This window comes from Oryza glaberrima, chromosome 12 (genome assembly GCF_000147395.1).
Source record: "Oryza glaberrima chromosome 12, OglaRS2, whole genome shotgun sequence".
Classification (NCBI taxonomy): Eukaryota; Viridiplantae; Streptophyta; class Magnoliopsida; order Poales; family Poaceae; genus Oryza; species Oryza glaberrima.
Window position 1 is genome coordinate 2126218 of NC_068337.1, and position 25489 is coordinate 2151706.

Below are 25489 nucleotides of genomic sequence, written 5' to 3' on the forward strand. Positions count from 1 at the left end.
AAAAGAACCCATGTCTAAGTGTGATAGTCAGTTTTTTTTCTCTGACAATTGTTGATCTATACATTTCCTCAGTTATACAGAAAATCAGCGGTCCAATGATATCAATGTAAACAGACACCCATTTATAATCAGCATCTTTTTTTGGCAAAACATCAGCCAGACTGTCATGACCCGAGGACATGAGTACATGACGGGATAAACACTGCCGGGAAGATAGCCGGGCGGCGTCGGCTCCTGGAGAAGGGATGTAGATTTAGGCTAGGGAGAAGAACATTGTTGAGAGGGAGAGATTAGACTAATTGATATTCGTTGCTTAATGCTAATAGACACAATCCCATCCTTATATAGATGGTATAGCTTGACCCCTAAGTAAGGATTCAATCTAATCTTATATCTAACTGAACTAATAATCTTATCTCTAACTTAATTGATATGGGCTGATCTAATCTTATCTCTAACTGAACTAATAATCATATCTCTAACTTAATTGATATAGGCTGCCTATGGGCCTCTGTCTTCCGGCCCAATGACCATGACACAAACAAAAGGTTGCTATTAGCTATGCAAAAGATTCTGCTGCCTGTCAGTAACTTCAGTGTCCCACATGAGAAGATAAATGGGGCCCTTGCTGATCATTATGCTTAAGTGTACAAACAACCAGATCAATCATGTGTTCGGTAGTGTCAATAGAAATACAGCTGTGGTTGAAATCATGATAATCACTTCCGTGCTGATGGTTTCACGCAAAAAAAATGATACATTAGCAATTGGTGTCCAGAGTTCATCGTTGCCGACTAGTCGTTTACTTGCGAATGGCCCAGCAATCATATTGACGCAAAGGAGCAAATATATGTTAAGTTCCATAGGGCTAGCAGAACTTACCTTCAGATAATGTAGGAAAGCAAATAGGTACACGAAAAGCGCATAATACTGTTATAAAACATGGCATTGTGCCATCTTCTTTGAGTCTTTACTCGAATTAAATTTGAAAATATACTGTTCATTCATTTTTTTTAGAAATATTCAGGATGCAAATTGTTTTGCAGAAATATACCATCGATCTCGCACAACCGTTGCGCAAAAGGGCGAGACCGCGCAGTCTCGCGGAACGGAAGAGCGGTCTCGCTGATTGAAACAGCGACACTGTCTCACTGATGCAATGATCTCCACTTTTTAATTAGTGATTAATTACCTAATTAACTATTAACTAATAATATTTAGTGACTAATTATCCTGATTAGTGATTAATAATTAATTAATTAATCGCTAATCATGATAATTAATCACTAATTGAACCGGTGGCAGTCCGGTATCGCTATTTCAATCAGCGAGACCGGCTTTCCCTGCACGATACCGCCCGCGATGTCATGCTCAATGGTCATGTGAGATCGACGGTATATTTCTGCAAAAAGATTTTCATCACGAATATTTCTGAAAAAAAAAGTATGAACAGTATATTTTCAAATTTAATTCGTCTTTACTCTACATAGGGCAAAGGAAGACGACATTGTTTCTTGTTTGGCCCATCATCGCACTTATTTATGATCTGAAATTCCGAATCATTGCCTAAAATGTGTCTTTCCGGTTCTCTGCCATATATATTCTTCCCACAATACAATATCCAAATTCGCGAGGTCAAGGTTTTTTTTATGGATGATGCAAGTACACTCAGAAGGGGAATTATCAAGTTCTAGAACACTGTTGAAGCTACGGGGAGAAGGACTAATTGCGCGCTACTCAGTTGGTCAGAATGTCCATTCAGAGAAGGATAAATTACCGATTTAACAGTCATCGGACACGAGCAAAACCACAGGAGAGGGTAGGAACAGGGAGGGAAAGAAACGCCCACACAAACACCAGGCGAGAAAAACGACGGCAGATCAGGTCACAAGCCCTAGTGTTTTCATCAAATCAAATATGCAGCAGATCAGGTGACAAAATCCATCTACTCTATCAAGAATCTCCTGCCTGACCTTGCGGCCACCGAGCGAGGATGAACTCCTTGAGCGCGGAGACGGTGGTGGAGAAGGCGGGGGCGCACGCCGGCGTGTGGAGGGGCCGCCAGGGACGCTACGGAGGCGTGGGCGCGACATGGAGGGGACGCGTAGTCGGTGCGTCGCGAAAGTGGCGGAGGCGGCGGGATGAGAGTGTGTGGGATGGGGACTGGGGACAAAGTCCGGATGCGGAGCGATGCGCGTCGGGGCCTCGGGGGAGCGAGAATGCTACCTCGCTAGGGGCGATCAGATCTGATTCTCTTTCTCCACCTAGTTTTCTTTTTTTTTTTTTTTGGCACCGCATTACTTTCCTATTTTAGTAAATTTATGCATCTAAAGTTTGTACACCTCAAATTTACACATCTCCACAAATTTTTTTTAAAAAAACAAAAAGTTAGAAAAATTTATATATAGAAATACTATATATAAAAAATTGAATTCAAATTCAAATTTGAATCGGATATGTAAACTTTGGGTCTATAAACTTTATATGTATAGAGATACTATATATAGAAAATATTTGAATTCAAATTCAAATTTGAATCGGATATAATTCAAATTCAAATTTGAAACGGATATATAAACTTTAGGTCTATAAACTTTATATTTATAGAAATGCTATATATAGAAAATATTTCAATTTAAATTCAAATTTGGATCAGATATAATTCAAATTAAAATTTGAAACGGGTATATAAACTTTAGGTCTATAAACTTTAGGAGTATAAACTTTAGATGTATAGAAATACTATATATAGAAAATATTTCAATTCAAATTCAAATTTAAATCGGGTATATAAACTTTAGGTCTATAAATTTTAGGTGTATAAACTTTAGATGTATAGAAATACTATATATAAAAATATTTGAATTCAAATTCAAATTTAAATCGGATATATAAACTTTTGACTTATAAACTTTTGGTCTCTAAAGTTTAGATGTGTAAACTTGAGGTGTATAAACTTTAGGTACATAAATTTACTAAAATAGAAAAGTAATGCGGTGCCAAAAAAAAAAGGAAACCAGGTGAAGGGAGAGAGGGGGAGGTGGGGAGCGAATCTGATCGCTACCCCATCCCCAGGGCGATCGATTGCCTATTAGGCGTACCCTCGGGGGAGGCGTGGAGGCACGGATCAAGGGGATTGCGTCAAGGAGATCTGGTCTATTTGATTCGAAGATCGGCTGGACAGGATTGGCCGTGCCTTGTCTAGGTACGAAACAAAACGTAATGAGATAAGAGTATGTTTGATAGAGTTTTAACTCTTAAATTTGAGATATTTAATTATTTGTCACTCCTATAAGTGGTAATTAATAATTTACCACTGTACTCATATATGTCACATATACATGATGGCCTATGCGTCATTGACTCTAAGTGGTGGCATGCTCGTCACTACGACGCAGGCCCGCAGCAAGGGCAGCGAAGCAGATTTGGTGGCAGCGGCAAGGAGGTCGATGGGCATAGGCAATGTTTGGCGATAGCCCTCTCCTGATCCAGTGGTGCGACGACAAGTAGGTGGCGGTGCCCTCCCGGGCCTTGCGTCGCTCCGTCATCCCAAGAATCTGCAAGAACCCCAAGATGCAGATTAAAAAATCGTTTTCTTTTACTGTTCTTGAGCTAGCAGAAAAAAGATTCGGGAATGGTTTAGTGTTTGTGAGCTCAGTTTGCTAACAACGTCAGAAAACGGTTTAGTGTTTGTTGTCCTCGAGAAAGCCCATGAGCAAGGTGTTGAATACAATAATGTTGGGGAGCACACTAGCATCCCCAAGGAGGACCTCCCGACAATAACCGTCGAGATGATACACTAGATGCACTCACTGGTGGGAAGGCCCACTTCCTGCGCCATCTCGGCGAGCACCTCCTTCTGAGACGCCAGCTCATCCCGCAGTCCACGGGAACGTCGCCGCCGGCTGGACTTCGAGGAGCGCCGTGGCCGTGTGTTATATGCCGCCCTCTCGACGGGACGGACAACGCCAAGACGGTGCTCCCTCCTGGCATCTATCCCCTGTCACTCGCAGGGAAGAGGCGAAGACCTGAGAGAAAGAAAGGGTAACTGATACGTGGGTCTGATATTTATTTTTATTGTTTTACTCACTAACATATGGATCCTATCTAGGTTTTTTATTTTTTAGTGTCACGTCAATACCACATGGGATGAAGATTAAGTCAACCCGCCACGTAAGTGCCACGTATGATGACACCGCTATTAATTCACCAAGGGACTCTATTTGTATCGGTTTTAGAAGTTGGGGGATGCGTTATACCCAGTTTTATGGTTGAGGGGTGAGATTCATCCAAGGGCAAGACTTGTGGGAGGCAAAATAGACTTATTCCTAGTAAGTAGCACTAAACGACCAGCCCACAAGCCCTAAACAGTCCGTGGTACCCTCCCTCCTCGAAGCCCACCAGACCAGCGCACACGCACACGCACACGCACACTACACTCTCTCCCTCGCCCCTGAACCGAGCGCCGCCGCCTCTTCTCTCGTCTCGTCGTCTCCCTTTGCTAGCTCCCCCCTCGCGGCGAGCAGGCGGCCGGTCGGCGGTGCCCAGCCCAGAGTGGGCGCAGGCCAAGGCGGAGTCTGGGCACGCGCTCGTCAACTGTTCCCTCCTCATTCGTCTCCATCCATCCATGTCTGGATATGGTGCGGCCTAGTGACTGGCTGCGCGGCGGAGGCGCTGGGCCCCTACCGCCTCCAACGAAGTCTCTCGCTACACGCCGTCGTTCCCTTGCGCTTCCAGCACCGCCGCCTCTAGCCCGCCTCCTATGGATCCGGCGCCAGATCCGGTGAGTGTTTACTCATTTACTAGAAAAATAGACGCCCCAGTTGGCGCCGGTTAGTTTATGGCCCTTGCATATTATTTAGAGCTCTTCTATAGCACAGAAAATAATTTGTATAATTTTTACATGGGTTAGTTATTTTTGTTACTATCTAACTTAGTTTAATTCCTACAGAAAGTATACACTAAAAAGACGTGTTAATGGATTGTAAATCAAAATAACATAGTAATAATAATATATGCTTGCCATTAATTTTGTTGGATTGAGTCTCTTTAAGTTTGACAAATAACTATATATACTATTAGTAAAAATAAAAGGAAGGATATGGTATCTCGAAATTGCTGTGATTTGTACTTTTCTATATGTATGAGAATCTATCGGAAACTAAATATTCTTAAAAAAGGATTTTTAGGAATGCAAAGTTTGATACAATATTGTTACATAATTTATATCATTTAATTTTGTTGTTTATTGTTTCTTTCTAGAAATATACTCTCTCCTTCCCAAAATATAGCACATTGGCCATGTCCAAATACATTAGTAGAAGTTGCTATATTTAGGGACGGAGAGCGTAGTATATTATAAATATAGTCATCATACTTGTCTCAATTTCTGAAATTAACCCATATTATATCGTATTTATCTACCATCTTTACCTGTAGTATATCTTATTTGTCGAATGATTTTATGCGTTATGTACTTTTGTTTTTTCTTCTTTTTCCGTCCATGCGCAATAAGCCCATATGTGTATATTGGGCCATACGGTCCTAGTAGAGAGAGCAGCCAGGGCCTGCCTTCTTTCTCTCTATGTTTTTTTTTCCAATGGTCAATATGTCGTTCCACCTTCCAGATTGATCTAGAGTGACCAAGTGCGAGAGACATGATTTCACCAAATCTCTTGCAATTTATAGTGCCAAATGGACAAATAGGATGCCAGCAAAACTGTCGGCTTTAGATTAGTAGATTTATGCTTAAGTCAGGTGGATCCCAGAATCACGGAATCGGCAAGTGTTTCTATGGTGCCTTGGCTACCCCCCCCCCCCCCCCCACACACACACACACAGAATTGAGCATCCTGAGCAACTAGTGCCTACTACAGTACCGTATTATCTAATTTGACGGGTCACTACATAAGTACATAAATTGTCTGTTTGTGCCCCAGGTGTATAATGGCATTTATAGAAGTGTGGTGAACATTGCCATCGAAAAAACTCCAGAAAGAACTATTCGGCGAAATGGTATTATTGTGGAGTGTGATCCGACCTATGCATATATTGTAGCAGATGCTCGTGCGTTTGAGGGAAATATTGCAGCTGATAAAATCACGGTTGACTTTCCGGGGGAACAATGCATAAAACCCCTTCCCGAGCACTGTAATATTACAAATGGATTGGTTGGAATCTATTGCTGTCCGGGTGATGAAAAGTTCAATACCGATCTTTTTAAGAGGGTCGAAATGTGCAATCAGCCGCTTCAGATGTCCGAAGCAGTGTATGTATATAATGGCTTATATGGGCAACTAATTCCAGGAAATGTCACACATATGTATGTATATCATCCCTGTCATTTTCAGCTTAATCAGCAGATTATTTGCTTCGTGCTTTGAAAAATACGTTCTCTCAAAAAAAACTTCTATTTCATTGCTTAACCACTTGTTTTAAACTAATATTTGTTAAGTTTATTTTTCAAAATATTTGATTTATTATCCATATAATCAAGTAAATAAGCTACAGCAATAGTCGTCTATATAATAATAAAATGCTGATTTTGTTTGTGCTCAGGACATTGAATGGACATGAGTTCTCGCACAACTGCGCAGTGAGTGTTTCGGCAGAGTTCGGGACTCCGGTGATCAACAAGAATGGAGAACTGGTGGGGATGAATTGTTCACTTTCATATCATCTTACTGCCAGAAACATTTCTGCATTAGTGGGTACAATTAGGGATATTCAGAATACTCTACGGAATAGAGTGTAATTACTAATGGGAATGAAATGTTTGGTTTCATATAATCATTGCCTCTGCCAAAAACATTTCCGCATTAGTAGGCACAATTTGGAATATTCGGAATACTATATGGAATACAGTGTAATTTCGAATAGTCTTGTGGTTAACTTATTTAGCATTAGATGAAACCTGTAATCCGAGACTATATTCTATCTCATGGATTTTATTTCTCATACTACTGTTCACCTACATTTATTGCCGATAATAAGAATGGAAAAAAAATCACCATTATGGATTTTTTGCCGTGACATTCACAAATCACAATGATACGTTCAAATATTTGAAGAGGGTAATTTTCTTACGAGTGTCTTCTCATCAACCCTCGCTTTGATGGAGAGAATTGTGTTAGGATCTAATCTAACTAGAACAATCACAGAACAGCAACAAGATAGATGGCAACGATTACTGATGTATTATGCACCAATCCAACAGGATTGAGCCTTCCGCCGCCTTCGCCACCAGATTGCCAAAAGTTGTCTCTCTAGTTCATCCCCAATTCATATATATAGTTCTCTCTCTCTCGCTCTCAACGTACAGCATACGCGACACGCCAGCTGTTACAACGAATTCAGTTACACGGCCCACTGTGGCCCATGGTACAGTGGGTTGGGCTTGACAGTCCTTGAAGTGCGCCGCAACGCGGGTTGATGGTCCATAACTCCTCCCTGCTCTGCATCTTCAGCTTCAGCTTGCATCTTCTCATCATCGTCTTGCTTTGCTTCCAAGCTCAGTTCTTCTTCAGTATCTTCCTCAGCACCGTCAGACGACGATCTGACAATCCCTTCCCCTTGAGTTTTGGCTTGTCCCCAAGCCAAAGCATTAGGAAATCTGGCCTTTAAGTCATGCAGATCCTCCCAGGTAGCTTGTGCTGGAATAGTGTCAGACCAATGAGTTAGAACCTGGTGAACAGTATGGTTACCTTTTTTTGTAAGACGATGATCCAATAATGCTATAGGATACTGGACAGCAGAGTAAGCTGGAGGTAATGGTGTTTGCACTGATGACTGGAACCCCTTTGCTTCCTTTAAAAGCGATACATGAAAGACTGGATGAATGGAACTTGTAGCTGGCAACTGAAGTTTGTAAGCAACAGTACCCAACTTTTCCAGGATTTGAAATGGTCCAAAATATTTGAAAGCCAGCTTGTGATTCGCTCTAGGGGCCACTGAACTTTGCACATAGGGCTGTAACTTGAGATAGACCCACTCACCCACTTGGAAATGTCGAAAACTTCTTTTCTTATCAGCAAAAAATTTCATTTGTTGTTGTGCACGATGCAGATGTTGTTGAACTAACTGTTGCATCAATTTTCTGTCATGCATCCAAGTTATCAACTCACTGTTGTCACAGTCCCTGATGCTGATCCCAAAATGGCGAGGTGGATATCCATACAGGACTTCAAATGGAGTTCTGTCAATAGCTGAATGGTATGAGTTGTTATACCAGTACTCAGCTAAATGCAACCAAGAAGGCCATTTAGAAGGTGCTGACTGGACAAAGCATCTCAAATATATCTCCAGGCATTGATTTACTCGTTCTGTTTGTCCATCTGATTGAGGGTGATAAGCAGAACTGTAATGTAACTTAGTGCCAGATCTCAAAAATAACCGCTCCCACAATTGGCTTGTAAAAATTTTATCTCTGTCAGAGATGATAATTTGTGGAAGTCCATGGAGCTTGTACACATTGCTCATGAAGGCCTTTGCTACATCAATTGCAGTGAAAGGATGTCTCAAGGGTATGAAGTGGGAGTATTTAGAAAATTTGTCCACTACTACTAAGATGCAATTGTAGTGACTGGACCTGGGAAGCCCTTCAATGAAATCCAATGATATAGTCTGCCAAGCACCTTTAGGGACTGGTAAAGGCTGCAATAGTCCTGGATACCTTGATCTATCCGGTTTTGCTTGAGCACAAATTTGACAATTGGCAAGTGTTTCCTTAATTTGGGATTTCATTCCATTCCAGGCAAATAATTGTTTGATTCTTCGGTAAGTCACTGGAAATCCAGAGTGCCCTCCTACTGGACAGGCATGCATCTCATTAATGATTTTAAGTTGCAAGTCAGGACTATTGCCTATCCAAATCTTTCCCTTATATCTCAAGACTCCATGCTGAAGTGAAAAATGAGGCTTAGAATCAGGGTTAAGTGTCAGGGCAGCAACTAACTGAGTAGCATGTGGATCAGTATCATAGCTCTGCAAGACTTCCATCAGCCATTGAGGGACACACTGAGAAATAGCATTGAACTCTTCTTCAGATTGCTGTGGTTTTCTAGAAAGAGCATCTGCAGCAGCATTAGTACTACCCTTTCTGTAACAAATCTTGTACTGTAAACCCAGTAACTTTGTGAAGGCCTTATGTTGCCAGGGGGTGTGGAGTCTTTGGTCTGATAGGTGCATGAGACTGTGGTGATCAGTGAGTATTATAAACTCAGCATGTTGCAGGTAAGACCTCCAGTGATCAACTGCCATGATCATTGCTAGGCACTCCTTTTCATAAGTGGACAGACCTCTGGTCCTGGGACCCAGGGCTTTGCTTATATAGGCAATTGGGTGCTTGTCCTGTGATAGTACTGCACCGATTCCATAGTCACTAGCATCAGTTTCCACCACAAAAGTTTTCTGAAAATTTGGTAAAGCCAAGACAGGAGCTGAGGCCAGAGATGTCTTAAGAGCCTGGAAGGCTGAATCTGCTTCTGTACTCCAAACAAAAGGAACACCCTTCCTTAAAAGATTGGTTAGAGGTTTACTTTCCAGACCAAAACCTTGTACAAATTTTCTGTAATAACCAGCCAATCCCAGAAATCCTCTCAACTTCTTAACATTGGTAGGAATCTCCCAATTGAGTATATCCTGAACCTTTTGTGGATCAGTTGCAACCCCATTTGCACCAATGATGTGACCCAAATAAGATAACTGTGACTGAGCAAAAGAGCATTTGCTTAATTTAACCTTCCACTGATGTTGCTGAAGTAGTTGTAAGACTTGTCTGACATGAGTCAAATGTGACTCAAAATCTGGACTATAGATCAGGATATCGTCAAAGAAAACCATGACGAATTTTCTGAGTACAGATTTTAGAGTGTCATTCATAGCCCCCAAAAATGTTGCAGGTGCCCCAGTCAAGCCAAAAGACATCACCTTATATTCGTAGTGCCCAGAATGAGTTTGAAAGGCTGTTTTGTGCTCCTCTCCCTCAGCCATTCTAATTTGGTGATAACCTGATCTTATGTCCAGCTTGGTAAACCATTTTGAACCAGATAGCTCATCTAGTAGTTCCTCCATCACTGGAACTGGGTATTTTGTTTTGACTGTAATGGCATTCAACTTTCTGTAATCTATTACCAATCTGCAAGTGTGGTCTTTTTTCTTGACAAGTATAGCTGGGGAGGAAAAAGGACTTTGGCTGGGTTGAATCACCCCAGACTTGAGCATCTCAGCTATCTGCCTCTCTATTTCATCCTTGAGAGCAGGATTGTGCCTGTAAGGTCTCAGATTAATGGGTTTAGCCCCTGGAATGAGGTTAATGCTGTGATCACAAGCTCTTCTAGGAGGTAATTCAGTTGGCTCTTCAAAGAGGTCAGCAAATTCTAACAACATAGGTTTGACTGAATCAGGAATAGTGCTATTCTCCTGTATGGCCATATTTTGTAACTGGATAAAATACAACAGTGAACCCTTCCTGTTCATGCCAGATAACTGGTTGTGTGTTATATGAGAACACTGTGCTGGCTGATTAGTGATTCCTTGAATTCGAACATCCCTTCCCAGGTATTGGAATTCCATCCATTTTTGAACCCAGTCTACCTTCATTGGGCTGTGCATTGTGAGCCTGTCCATACCCAATATGGCATCATAATTTCCCAGGGGTAGCAGTCGGAAATTACTGCAGAAACTCTGTCCCTGCATCCACCAATGACAGTCAGCAATTTCCCTAGTGCACTGCATGACACCTCCATCAGCAATTCTAACAGTTAGAGGTTGTTGCAACCTTCTAGCTCCCATCAACTTAAGTGCAATTTGTTCATCCACAAACGAATGTGTGCTGCCTGAGTCAATAAGCATGATCAGTTCCATTCCCTGCACCCAACCATTCACCTTGATAGATTGATTTGATTCAGTTCCCCACAGAGCTTGTTGAGATATGGTCAATAAAGTACCATGTTGTTCTGGTGATGTTCCCAATTCAATGTTATCAGAATCACTGTCAGTTTCAGGTTGTAACACTGCCAACAGTTCTTCCACTACATGAAGCTGAACTGTAGTTGCACACTTATGTTCTTTACCCCACCGTTCTCCACATACAAAGCATAGTCCCTTGGACCTCCTATAAACCCTCAGAGCACCCACCTTATCATCTTTAGCCCTAGCAGATTCAGTGCCCCTTCTGTCTTCAGATTGATTCAAATTGTTCTTAGTATGCTGAGTAACTCCCACAATAGGTCCAATTCTATTTGTTTTGAGCATAACCCCTGGGTCTGACCTCCTGTAATGACTGGCCTTAACACCTTCTAGAGCTTCCTCCTGCAGCAGGGCTATGGCACAAGCAGAATCTAAATCCTGGGGCCTCTGAACCATAACCACTACTCTTATCTCATCTTTCAATCCTTCCACAAACTTGGTGACAAAATAAACAGGAACTAATGATGAATCATAGGCCATTAGTTGGTGCATTAACCCATCAAATTTTTCCACATACTCACTCACTGACCCAGTCTGAGAAATATGAATCCATTGGCGAATCAATGCCTGATGCCTATCCTTAGCAAACCTGCTACACACCAATTCACATAACCCCACCCAAGTAATTCCCTGCAGTTGAGACCTAACAGATTTCAGCCAGAACGCAGCATTGCCCACGAAATTCAGAGTTGCAATTTTTACCCAATTGACAGGATGTGTGCCATAAACTTCAAAATATTGCTCACAATTTGATTTCCACATCTGAGGGTTATCACCATTGAATTGTGGACAAACCATGGGTGGAACATTAGCACTAATGTCCATGGGAATTTCACCTCCTTGATCAGACTTACTAGAATTGTTTCCAAAAGTAGAAGCAGAGGAAAACAGGTGAAGATCTCGCATACCAAATGGTGTGGTCGGTTTCGGATCAGCAACCTTGCCCTGAGGAACTTCTTCCTTAACTGTCCTCTGCATCTGTCCCTCCAAGCGGTTCACCTTGAGATTCAGCTCGAGCAACGTCTCGCCCAACTCCTCCACCTTCTTCTCAACCACAGGAATTCTGGATTCCACTGTCTTCTTGAGCTCTTGGTACTCCGCCCTCGTACGCTCATCCGCTTCCACCCGCTTCTTCTCGTTCCCCTCCACCAACTTGAGCAACACATCAAGCTTCCCATCCGTATCCATGGCGCTACTCCTGGATCTGAGGCCTGAACTTGTCTACTCTCCGAATTTCGCTAACCTGGAAGGGCAAGTTTCCTTTTCGCGGAATCCAACCGAAGTCGGTTCCAATCCCTTCCAAGGAATTTTACAGCAAAATCAAGAGGATTCGAGACAAATTGAGGGCTCTGATACCAGATTGTTAGGATCTAATCTAACTAGAACAATCACAGAACAGCAACAAGATAGATGGCAATCGATTACTGATGTATTATGCACCAATCCAACAGGATTGAGCCTTCCGCCGCCTTCGCCACCAGATTGCCAAAAGTTGTCTCTCTAGTTCATCCCCAATTCATATATATAGTTCTCTCTCTCTCGCTCTCAACGTACAGCATACGCGACACGCCAGCTGTTACAACGAATTCAGTTACACGGCCCACTGTGGCCCATGGTACAGTGGGTTGGGCTTGACAGTCCTTGAAGTGCACCGCAACGCGGGTTGATGATCCATAACTCCTCCCTGCTCTGCATCTTCAGCTTCAGCTTGCATCTTCTCATCATCGTCTTGCTCTGCTTCCAAGCTCAGTTCTTCTTCAGTATCTTCCTCAGCACCGTCAGATGACGATCTGACAAATTGACATTCTACTATTATCAAAATGAGACTTCGCCACGAATATCACTCTCAACTGGGGACTTAACCGTAATATTATTTTCTTTCAATTAAAATAGTTTTGTCCCTATTTGTTGATTAAATCATCAAAATATCTCCATCCTTTTGCGTCAGCAAGGTAGCAGTGGCCTGGGAGGGCAGGGTTCATGCTGCCCCCCCAGGGGTTTTTAAGTATTCACCACTCTTACGGAAAGACACTAAGACACTCTTCCAAATTTCTTTATATAAATGCCACAGCAGAGAGAGCTACTCTTTATAAATTACCAAATTTACCTAATTAAAATGAAATGTCAGCTTTGCAAGTATGAAATGAGACTTAATATGACTCTTTTACCCCTAGGTCAAATCAAAGTAATACTATTTATCATATGGGAGAAATTATTATGGGCAAATATTCGTTAGAATATGAGAGAAATTATATACAAACATTTGAAAAATATATTATTTATTATATCTAAAAATAATGTTATCATGGACCTGTGAACATGTTAGCTTAGTAATATATATTGAACTAGCGTGGATGCTTCGGTTTTGTATGGGCGTGACCATGTTAAATCTATTATTATATTGTGTTGAATTTGTTCAAACGAATATTTGCTCATGATAACCTTTTTTTTATATATATGATAAATAGTGTTTTTATATGATGGGCTATACCCGCAGATGGTATTTATAGAGTGTTGTCGAAATAACAACTGTATACGTCGAAGGATGTGGTTACTCAACGATGGTTGGAAAACAGTAAAGTGTATTAGATAGAGAATTTTTCTTGGGATCCCCTTTACATGGCCCTAGGGGTCTATTTATATCCTTGTTACAGGCCCCCCTATTAGGGTTTAGGTTTTACAGGGGAATTTACATGGTTGCTCTTGTGAAAGGGACATTTACATGGGTATACAGTGTCATTGGCATACATGGGCCTCTAATGGGCCTGGTTGGCGAATGCCGGCCCAAAGGCCGGCCAAAGCGGCCAGGATGGCGAAGTCACCCTCCTTCGGCGGGCACCCTTCGCCCAGGATGTACAGTCTTCACCATGGGGCTCCATCTTTTGCCGTCCTCGTTCCATTGTCTTCGCCATGTGGCTTCACCGCCTTCACCATGGGGCTTCGCCATGCGCATACATTATTCCTGTGGTTAGTAATGTGTTACAGCTTTCACACTCTGCGAATCGGCGAAGTTGGTATTATTCTTTCGCTGGGCCGGGTTCAACAGTGATGGGCTTTCCTTCGTGGGCTTGTCACTGTGCGGCCTGGTCAATGGGAATTTACCATTTCGCCTACCCTTATGACACGCGGCGGCTCGTGGTTGGGTGGAAGGTGAACAGTCGCCTGGGTGGGCTATATATATCTCCCCTTCCACTTTTTCACCGCCGCTCCCCCGTCATTTTCACCGCAAGATCACTCTCTTTCTCTCTCTTTTCTTCACAGCGCCCTTAGAGTCGCTAGGTCGTTCGCCCGTTCACCCTTTTCGCCACAGCGCACGCTTCTCGCCATGGCTCCTCGCAAACCGAATCTGGCCTCCGCGACGGGCCGCGATCCCGGCCAGATCGACAATGACAACACCGCCTTTTTAGGGGTTTCACTTGTGGATAATGACGAGTTGGCAAAGTTGGTCAGCTCTGGTGCGGTGGTGGAGGGGCAAGCTTTCGCCCCGGGGAAGGCCGTGGTGCCAAAGCCCGGCGACAACCGGACGGTTGTATTCGCCGTGTTCTTCAAGGCAGGGCTTCGGTTTCCATGCAACGTACTGTTGCCTGAGATCCTTCGCCTTTTCCAGGTGGAGCTTCCCCAGCTGAGCCCGTCGGCGCTCGTCCGCATCGCCATCTTTGACTGGGCGTGCCAGACCGCCGGATTCGAACCGAGCGCCGACCTCTTCGGCACGGTATTCTTCGCCACTGTGAACTCGAAGACGGTGGTCACCCCGGCCGGGACGAAGAAGACTGTATTCGGGAGCGTGAACTTCAATGTTCGCCCCGAGCGCTCCGATCTCTAGCCGGTGAACGCCACCATGTCGAAGTAGGATCACCATTGGATGGCAAAGTGGTTCTACCACTCCATCCCCTTCGAGGCTGGGTCTGATGCGGCGAATGCCCTCAGGTGGCGACGCGGGCCGATCTCGCCGAAAAGGAAGCCCTAGGTCGTCGTCGATGGCGCCATGGAGGCCCGGTTCGTTCTGCTACGCCGGATCTGCTCTCGCCTCAGCTGCCGTGACTTGGTGAAGGAGTTCTGCATGCTTCACATCTTCCCCCTTTCCCAGTCGTGGCAAGTCGAGATCGACCAAGACGAGGAGGTCGACGGCTTGCCGAAGCTTGTCATGCCTGCGGGGGCGAATGGTGAGTCTATGCTTAACCATACTTTTGTGCTTCGCTCTTTTTCCCGGTTTGACGCATGATATAGTTGCACCTTTCGTCCTCGCAGTTTTGACTCTTGCACAGGCCGACACTGAAGCCCGAAAGATGATCGGCGACGTGTCGGTCACTGAGTTCAGCCAGCTGCTCATGCGGCAGGCGGCCGGCCGGGTGAACCGGGTTTATGGTGGCGAACTGCCTCCCCGGGCGAACCCCCACAGGACCGATGACGATGCAGGGCCTTCACGCAAGCGGATGCGCGGGCAGGTAAAAAGGACCCCTCATAAGCGAAGGGCCCCCGACTCCGACGCCGATGACGAGGAGACCATCGAAGATGACGACGAAGAGGAGGAGGGGGATGTGGGGGAGACGGAAGCTGTGGGCGAAAAGGCCGCGGGCGAAGCCGCCGACAATCGCGCCGAGACGCCCGGCTACACTCCAACCCCGAGCCCCGAGCCTGTCGAGACTGGGGTGGAGTCGAACTGCTCCCCTCTCCGCCAAAAGGATGTGGAGGGGGCGAAGGCGCTGGTCGCGATCGCTACGGCCAAGGTGGTGAAGGGGGGTTCGATTAAAAAGACCTCCGGGAAGGGGCTCGTCGATGTCGGTCGCGTCTTTAGTGACGACGAGTCCTCGGAAGAGACCCCTACTTCGCCCGCCTGTCGGAGCTTGGGTCTTTCGACCGCTCCCGGCGTTAAGGTCGATGCGGGCAGGGCTGGTGGGAGTGTCGCCGGGGCTTCGGCCTCAACCGATCTGGTTGCAAAGACCGCGGCTAGGGTCTTCGGCAGCCCTGTTCGCCAGCCGGTTGTTTCGCCGCTCGCCCCTAGGAAGGAGAAGAAAACGGCGGTCGAAACATCCATTTCGGATTACTCCCTTGCCGTGCCCCACTTTGCCCCTGGCGATTTCGAAACCCGGGCAGAACTTATCCCGTTTGTCGAGGGGGTGAGCAAACTCGTTTCTCCTGCTGGCAGCTCGAGTCTGTTCACAGAGCTGAACGAGTTCGACGAGGGCTGCTCTGTCGTCAAGAGCTTGGCGGTTCGGGTACGTAGCTTGATTGTCGTTTTTTATTTTGATCGCCACCTTTTGACACCTTGTCTTTAACATTCGCTCTATCTCTCTTACCTTTGAACCAGATCCTCGCGGCCCACTGTTCGACCGAGCGAACCATGCGGGCTCGTCTTGATGGTTTGAAGAACCGTCTCCGAGCCAAAGACGACGAACTGGGCCGCAAGAGCCTGGAAATGGAAGGCCTCGCCCACGCCCTCAAAGAGACGAAGGCCGAGAACAAGCAGCTTCGGGCTGAACTGGAGGAGGGGAGTGAGGCGAAGGCGGAGATTGAGCGCCTCAAGGCCGAGCTCAAAAAAGAGCAGGCTCATTACGCCGCTCTGACTGACTACTACAACTTTACCGAGCCGAAGATGGAGGCTCTTCGCCAAGAGGTCATCGAAGCGGAGACGAATGCCAAGAAGGAAGCGCAACGGTTCGCGCGGGAGATGGCGAAAGCCACCGAGTCCGCAAAGACCGCTTGCCAAACTCTTCGCCTCGCCCTTTCTGACATGGGGGTGAGAATGCGCGGAGTCCCTGGCGAAGGTGCTTCCGCCTTCGACTTGTCCGAGTGGACTCAGCAGGCCGGCGGTGCGGTCTCGGACTGCGCCACTGCGTATGGCGACAGCTGTGCGCGCGTGTCCGCGACTTTCGCCTTGGGCCTTCTGCAGTAGTTCGGCTGCGAGCACGTCGCCGAGTTCCCCAACTTTGCGAAAGGGGACTGGGAGATTAGTGCGCAAGACGTTTCGCCCGCTCTGCGAGCTTGGCGTAAGCAGTTCTGGCAGAAGGACGGCCGCTCCACTGCTAAGGCGTGCCTGCTCGAGCAACTGGCAAAGGCGGAGGCGGCGAATCAAGGCGAAGAGCCAACGGCCGGCGGGGGCGGAGGCGATGCCGAGGATCACCCAGAGGTGTGAGGCCCTCCGCCTGCTTTTTAGATTTTGTGGCTTTATTTTTGTGTTCGTCGTGGAGGGCGAACAATGTATATTTGGCCGATGGCCCTCTGTCCTTCTAGTTGTAGCCAAAAGCGGCTTTTTTAACATATGAAATGAACGACCCTAGTTTAGCCAACTGTTGTGCTTGAAGCCTTCGGCATATGCGCCTGTATTATTTTCACGTTATCTTCGCATTATTTTCGCGTACGACAGTTTTTCCATTTCGCCCACTTTTTCATGTCTTAACTCAGCGTTTTTCCTATTTGCCTTTGCTGTGCTATTTTATCAGGGTGCTCGCCGGAAACTGTGTATTCGGGCCCTCTTTGGTTATTGGCGAAGTAAAAACGAAAAGTTCATAGCGGTGAAGGGTTTGCCGAAGGTGCGGTGTCCGTTTCGGCCAGTTTACCGTGAGATGATAATCAACGGCAACAGCTACAAGGTTTTGAAGGTTGCCAGCTGGATGCGGGCGCACCCCGGGCGAACCCTGGAAGACTACGATAGTGTCCATACCGAACGTCGGGAGGATATGGTTCGCTTTTGGCGAAACCATCAGAAATCCGATCGTCAGGAAGCAATCGCCTAGCGTCGTTATAGTCTAGTTTGTGTTTCGCCCCCTTCTCCCCTTAGGGTAGTGTATGACATTAGTAGTGACGACGAACCATGTTCGCCGAACCATTTCTTAGGGAGTGGGGATTGCTTTGGGGGCGAAGATGTAATTTATTTGTGAGGTAGGCCGTGAAGCCGTTGCTTTCTTTGCTTGTACCATGTTGTATGGCAGTATTCTTCGATCATTTTTCCGAAGTTAATAAACGTGTGTTTTATTTCCTTTTCGCTATTTTTCGCATTGGCACCTTTCGTGCTTTCGTTAGGTCGAAACATGTCGGCCCTTTGCGTATATTAGCGAAATAGGTATGCTGACTTTTTAGCTTTCAGCTTCCGCTTTCAATCCGTGACATTTCGTGCTGAGAGCAATTACGTTTTCACATGGATTGAGTATAACGGTGTTTGGTTGGTTTTTTTCGAAACAAGCTGTCGTGGTTTCAACGTTCGGCGAGCGATGCTTCGGCCGATTCGTTTCGCCCCCCTAGCGTTTTCGCTGATCGGGCGTTTGCTGTCACACCCTGAAGTTCTTCTCCCAAGCCTAAAGTAATTAATAAATGGTCTCGAGAAATTACCTGTGTAAAAGAGAGAGAAACCCTAATTGAATTAATTCAAATAATAATCGGAAATGGCATGTGGAATTTTTCTTGAGTTCTACATGTCAAAATATGCTAACAAGATTTTTAGTGGAATTTTCAGAGCTCTAGAAATAATTTTAGCCAATTAAAATTGAGCACAAGCATTATTTAATCCCTGGAAATTCATTTCTTTCTTTTTCTTTTTCTTTTTCCCTCCTTTTCTTTTCGAATGGGCCGCCGGCCCATTCTCTTCCCCCTCCCCCTCCCCGCTGGGCCGGCCGAAGGCCAAGGCCCAGCAGCCGGCCGCCTCCTCCCTCCTCCCTTCGGGTCGCCGACAGGTGGGGCCCACCTGTCGGGCCCGTCTCCCACCTCCGGCCGGAGCCGCCGTGCCCGCAACCGCCGCTCCCGCTCTTCCCCGCGTGCCCGCGCCCACGTCACCCTCACCCCGCACAGATCCCGCTCGTCCCGCAACCGCCGCCCCACTATCCCGCCGCTCCCGCTGTCGAGACGGCCGGGATTCGATTTTCGAATCCCGCCTCTCTCTCTCCTCCCCCACCTCCCCACGTCGGCCGGCGAAATCGCGGCCATCCCGGCCACGATCGACCCCCGCGGGTCTATATAAAGCGCCCCCGTCTCTCCGCTGTCTTTTTTGTTTTGCAACCACTCGCCCCCGTGCCCTCCACCGCCCTAGCGCCGTTGCCCTCCTCTCCACCGCCGCCGCCACCGCTCCAGTCGCCGCTAGCCACCGTGCCGAGCCGTGCCGTCGACGCCGCCACGTTCGCCGTCGAGCGGGCCACCCCGTCCACCCCTCTCCCGTCGGATTCCGTCGTCGGAACCCACTCCGCACCATGCGCCGGTGAGCACCGCCATGGCCGCCGCTTTCGGTCGGCTTCCTCACCCTCTTCCATCTTCCTTTCTCTCTCTAACCCATTTCGTTGTGTTCGCTAGGTGGTCCCGGAGCTCGTCCCGCCGTCGCCGTCGCCCTCCGTCGCTCGCCGTCGTCAATCGTCGTCGGTGAGGCCCCTCCTCCCCTTCCTCTCTCTCCCGTGCCGCTTAGCCTTGCGCCGCCGCCTAGCCGCTTAGCCACCGCTAGCGCCGTCCGCGTCGCCGCGACGCTGCCGCCCTCCGCCGTCGGCCGGTCGCCGCCGCTGCGTCGAGCCGCGCCGCCGCGCGCCATGGGCGTCGGGCCGGCTTGAGCCGGGCCCGTGCGGCCGGCCGTGAGCCTCCCCCGCCGTCCGATCTACCCTCGGGTAGATCGGGGCCGTCCAATCCCGCCGCCCGCGTGGCTGCCACGTGGCCGCCACGTGTGCGCCACGTCGGCGCCATGTGTGCACCACGTGGTGCGCCGTCTCCTTCCCGGTCCGTGGACCCGGTCCACCGCGGACCTCCCCCTTGAGCCGCTGACCCGTGGGTCCGGCATGTTGGCGCCGCCCCCTCCTTGATGACGTCAGCCCTGGGATGAGATATTGCGCAATAAATCAATTAAGGATTTATCTGTTTATAGTAAAAACACAGTGAATCTTCTAAAATTCATATCTAATTCATCCGAGCTCCGTTTAAGTCCATTCAAGTCTCAGTAAATTCATAAAAATGTATAGAATCCATTAAAAATGGTTTTGTTTCCTGTTTCAGTAGACTTATAGCATGTTTTGCTTGTGTGCTTTGTTTGTCGCGTAGATTTCGGCCGTTTCGTCGATCCGCGGTTTCTCGAAGACGTTGCTGTGGTTTCATCAGTGCGAGAGCAAGGCAAGTCATGCATCACAATTGATCATATTGTACCCAATTTACAAATGTCCCGCATTTCTATTAAATATTGCATTGTTTTACAATATTATGTGGGATGGGTCCTACTACTCAGCCATATATTGTTTACCTTATGCCATTGATAACTTGGGTATCAAAATGATTAGATGTTGGTTTAGGAAATGTTTAGCCATGCTTAGTTCAACTAGTACACAAAAGGGGAATCACATTAATGCATAGACTTTGATTATTGGCATAGTTTTGGATTAGTGCCACCGCAATGGTGTTAGTTTATTAAAATACACTACATGGTGGGCTGTGGGTGCATGGTTTTGCTAGTCGTGCCCATGGAGATTAAGGACCGGTTCGCGGGATGCCCTGGAAGAATTTATCGTTCTTACCACAAGCCAGCGTGGGCAACGGCTGGGCTTGTAGTGTAGCTTTCCTCTAGCCGACGTACCCAGGCAAGGGTGGGCGTGATGGAGTTGGGTCGGCCGAGGTGTCCGGTTGATCGGCTTCCGGATTCACCGTGGCACGAGAGGGGACTGCCCGCTGCCTTGCGAGGAGTGAGGGTGAAACCTGAGGTGTGGTGTGATTGGTTAGAGGGGGTTATGCGAAAGGTCCTGTCACGGCCTCTTTCCGGTATGTCGTGGTGGCATGTCGGCGCACGGGAACGTGTCGTGGGGCTGTGCCTTGTGGGTACAGTTGTACACCTCTGATCAGAGTAAAACTATTCGAATAGCCGTGCCCGCGGTTATGGGCGGTCGACCAGATTCACCGTGATTAGTCTCACCCCTAGTTAGCTAATGAACTGGTGTAGTTCAGGTGGTTGGTTGGACCTGTTGCAACGTGGTGTAGCGTTGGACAGTGATTGGTTAATATTGATTAATTACTTCAACTGTTTTACTGCCTTCAACTACTACTTTTAAATACTAGCTTTATGCAAATGAACCTCTAGCCTCCTTTGGATATATCCTGCATCATACCTCCTCTTCCTGTATGACTTGCTGAGTACAGTGGGTAGTACTTAGTCTTGCTCTCTTTTCCCCTACTCCAGAGCTAAAGTTCTTCTCAGTTGGAGCTGTCTCAGAAAGGTTGGTTTCGTCGCTACTGTCAGGGATGCATGTGGAATGGAGTCGCCCGCTGCAAGAGTCAAGTCTTTAGGCTTAGCTCGCTTTTTTCCTTTTCCGTTGCATTTGTAATCTTTTATATTTTTGTAAGACGTGGATCTGTATGTCAACAATTGTCGTTTGTGTACCCTGGTTGGTCCTGGACAAGGGTTTAATGCACATTCAGCTTAGAAATTATGGTTCGTGAATTTCTGGGCGTGACATTTGCCTTGGGGTTTTTCCACGAATTATCATTCACACAGGTAAAGAGGCGAAAAACACAAGGATTTTATATTGGTTCGTGCCTCCAAGGCGGATAATAACCCTACATCCATTTTTTTCCTCTCTTTTTTATTTTCCTCTTTTTTTGCATTTTTGTGCCGAAGGGCTTACATAGTGCCGAAAGGCTTACATAACAGTATTGTACATTTTTACAAGTTGGCAATTTGGGTGCCACCCGTTCTAGACATAGAAGCGCTTAAGTGAAGCAGCGTTCCAGGAATGGTCGAACTCTTCGCCTTCCAGCGTCGCTAGGCGAAAGGAGCCTGTCCTGGACCTGTGCTTGATAAGGTATGCTCTTCCCACTTCGATTCAAGCTTCCCGACCGCCACCGGGTTCGCCTTTTTCCTTAGGACGAGATGGCCAGGCAACAGCTCTATCGGGCGAACTTTTTTGTTATAAGTTGCCGAAGTGCTTGTGGCGTATTTGCGCATGTTTTCCAGTGCTTCGACTCTTACCCCTTCAAGGAGTTCGAGTGACACCTCGCGCCCGTCTTCGCCTCCAGAGAACATCACTCTTGTCGAATTAGCCCCTAGATCAGTCGGGGTCATTGTTTCATCGCCATAGAGAAGCATGAACGGGCTGAAATTGGTTGGTCTGGTGGGGGTCGTGCGAAGGGCACAGAGAACAGATAGCATTTCGTCTGGCCATTTACCCTTCGCCGCCCCCTGAAGCCATTTCTTGAGCGCCTCAAGGATTTTGCCATTTGTGCGTTCGGCCGCCCCATTTGACTGTGGGTGTGCGACCGAAGCGAACCTTATTTCCAGGTTTAGCCCTTCGCACATTTCTCTGAATTTGTCAGTCGAATTGCTTGCCGTTGTCAGTGATGAACTCCTTAGGCACTCCGAAACGGCAGACAATGTTTTTCCATACGAACTTCTGCACAGCTGCTGAAGTGATCGCACCGAGTGGTTCGGCCTCAATCCAGCGGGAGAAGTATTCGATGGCTACAATTGCGAACTTGTACCCATTTCTCGCCACAGGGAATAGGCCAACGATGTCTAGCCCCCATCTGGCGAAAGGCCATACTGGTGTGATAGGTTGTAGCTCGTACTGAGGTGCAGTTTGGCTTCGGCCATGCCGCTGGCAGCTTTCGCACTTCTTGGCTTGCTCGACACAAACTTTCAGCACGGTGGGCCAATAGACTCCCTGGCGAAACACTTTGGAGGCGACCGTTCTTGCGGCTTGATGTGCACCGCACAACCCCTGGTGTATCTCTTTCGCCATTTCCTCTCCTTTGGCGAAAGAGATGCAGCGAAGTAAGGGTTGGAGCACCCCGGAGCGATACAGCTGGCCAGAGATAAGCTTGTATTTTGTGGCTCTGAGCTGTAAGCGCTTCGCTTCTGCTTCATCCTCCGGGAGCCAGCCGTTCTTGAGGTACTTGACGAACGGTGTTCGCCAGTCCTCTGCGTCTTCGCCCAGTTCTGCCTGGTCGATTGCCAGGATGACTAGGCTTTCTGCGGGCACACTTGGTGCGTATAGGACTTCAAAAAAGATGCCTGGCGAATGCGGGCCTCCACAGGCGGCGGATCTCGCCAGGTCGTCTGCTTCCTCATTCTGGCCTCTAGGTAAGTGTTCGACCGTTATGCCGGCGAAGCACTTTTCCATAGACCGAACGGCCTCTAGATATTTCTTCATTCCTTCTTCTTTTTCTTCAAAAGACTTGTCAACATGACTTGCCACTATTTTGGAGTCTGTTCGAATGAGCAAGCACCGAACCCCTAATTCTTTTGCTTTTCTTACGCCCAAAAGTACAGCTTCGTATTCGGCCGTGTTGTTGGTCGTGCCAAACTGCAGCCTTGCGGCATATTGAATCGGCATGCCCCCTGGCGAAGTGAGTACTGCCGCGGCGCCCGCCCCCTTTTGCGAACACGAGCCGTCGGAGTGCATTACCCAAGGCTGTTCGACGGACTCGGGTTCGGGGGCGAACGCCGGTGTCCATTCGACCACGAAGTCTGCTAGGACTTGGGACTTGATGGCCGTGCGAGCGACAAAATGTATGTCGAAGGGTGATAACTCTGCCGCCCACTTGCTGAGCCGGCCGGTGATTTCCTTGCCCCATAGTACTTTGCCCAAAGGATACTGCGATGGCACAGTGACTTTGTGGGCCTGCAAGTAGTGCTTAAGCTTGCGCGAAGCCATCACTAGAGCGTAAGCAAGCTTTTCCATTTCGATGTATCTTGTCTTTGCCCCTTGCAAAGCTTCGGCGATGAAATATACTAGCTTCTGGCCTGACTCTGTCTCTTGGACAAGAGCTGCACTGACCGCCACCGGCGAAGCTGCCAGATAAAGCAGCATTTCGCTTCCTGGTGTTGGGCTGACCAAGGTGGGTGGGTTTTGCAGATACTGCTTTAGCTCATCGAACGCGACTTCGCATTCGGGTGTCCAGCTAAACTTTCCCGCGCCCCGGAGGGTCTTGAAGAAGGGCAAACCTCTTTCGGCTGCCTTCGAGAGAAATCGACTGATCGCCGCAATTCGGCCTGCGAGCTTTTGTACTTCGCGTACGCTCGACGGAGGCTTCATTTGCCGAATGGTGTCGATTTTCTCGGGGTTCGCCTCGATACCCCTTTCAGAAACAAGAAAACCCAACAACTTGCCCGCGCGAACACCAAAAACACACTTCTCAGGGTTTAGTTTCATACCAGCCGCGCGCAAGTTGTTGAAGGTCTCCTGTAGGTCGGACGCATGGTCGAGAGTCTTGTGGCTTTTTACGACGATATCGTCGAGATAAGCCTACACATTTCGCCCCAACTGCTTGAAAAGGATCTTATACACCAGCCTAGCGAATGGTGCTCCGGCGTTCCTCAGGCCGAAAGGCATTCTGAGGTGGCAGAACGTGCCGAACGACGTGATGAAGGCTGTCTTGGGGATGTCGGCCGGATTCATGTGGATCTGGTGATAGCCAGAGTACGCATCCAAAAAGCTCATGAGTTCGCAACCAGCTGTCGAGTCGACAAGCTGGTCGATCCGTGGTAGGGGGAAGTCATCTTTCGGGCATACCTTGTTGAGGTCTGTGAAGTCGACGCACATGCGCCACTTGCCTTTCGACTTCCTCACCAGAATCGGGTTCGCCAACCACTCTGGGTGATCGATCTCTTGGATCACCCCCGCCTTGAGCAGTTTTTGTACTTCGGCCTTTGCTGCCTCCTGGCGATCAGCGGACATTTTGCGCAGCTTTTGCTTCCTTGGCTTGGCACCCGGCTTGACCGCCAGATGGTGCATGATGAGGTCCGTCGAAACACCTCCCACTTCGTCGGGGCCCCAGGCGAAGATGTCAATGTTCTTCTTGAGCACCTTCAGGATATCCTCAGCTTCCTCTTCGCCTAGATCGCCCCCTAGCAGGACAAACTTTGTGGGATCGGCGTCGTCGACTTGCATCTTGATCACCTTGCCGTGAGGTGCAGGCTTCGGCATGCGTTTAGCATGGTCATGTGGTTTGGCCTCAACATTGTGCACTGTCCTGCTTGCTGCCAGATCGCCCTTTGATAAGGTCGAAGGTTGAAGCCCCTTGACGACGATCACACCAATTGGGCCCGGCATCGTGAGCTTGAGATAGTTATGGTGGGAGATGGCTTCGAACTTGTTCAAGGTTGCACGACTGAAGATGGCATTGTAATTGTATGGGATGTCGACGATGTCGAACAGTATCTGCTCTTCGCGCCTGTTTTCACTTATGCCGAAAGCTACCACCAGTTGTACTTGGCCCAATACCTGAACTACTTCGCCGCCAAAACCACGAAGCAAGGCTGGAGCCTGGGTGAGGGCTAGGGTTGGCAACCCTATCTTGGCATATGCTTCGGCAAAGATGACATCGGCCAAACTCCCCCCGTCAACCAGGATTCGCCGGACTTCGAAGCCAGCTACCTCGGCCGAGATCACCAAGGGGTCTTGATGTGGGAACAGCACCCCTTCGGCATCCTCTGGCTCGAAAGAGATCTGCTGGTTCAGGTATCGCGGGGCCCCTTCGCCTGCCGAAGTGATGTTGTGCACCATCCACTGTTGCATCTTCTTTTGCCGTTTTGACAGCTGATTCGGCGGGTCGGTCCTTGTAATCACTTGGA

General features: G+C 47.7%; 1 protein-coding gene and 1 long non-coding RNA gene across 2 annotated transcripts; one reads left to right on the forward strand and one right to left on the reverse strand.

Annotated features, from left to right (window-relative positions):
- Window positions 1–4411: 4411 nt before the first annotated feature.
- On the forward strand, window positions 4412–6945 carry LOC127757137 (uncharacterized). Its single transcript, XR_008013374.1, has 3 exons — window positions 4412–4783; window positions 5940–6322; window positions 6559–6945. It is a non-coding gene; the product is annotated as an uncharacterized LOC127757137 (long non-coding RNA).
- A 122-nt stretch (window positions 6946–7067) lies between these two features.
- LOC127757131 (uncharacterized) lies at window positions 7068–12598 on the reverse strand. The gene is made up of 2 exons (XM_052282567.1): window positions 11877–12598; window positions 7068–7652 (listed from the first exon to the last, which is right to left on the reverse strand). The coding sequence occupies exons 1-2, from the start codon at window positions 12154–12156 to the stop codon at window positions 7357–7359; spliced, it is 576 nt and encodes a 191-aa protein (XP_052138527.1). The 5' UTR covers window positions 12157–12598; the 3' UTR covers window positions 7068–7356.
- Between the last annotated feature and the right edge of the window lie 12891 nt (window positions 12599–25489).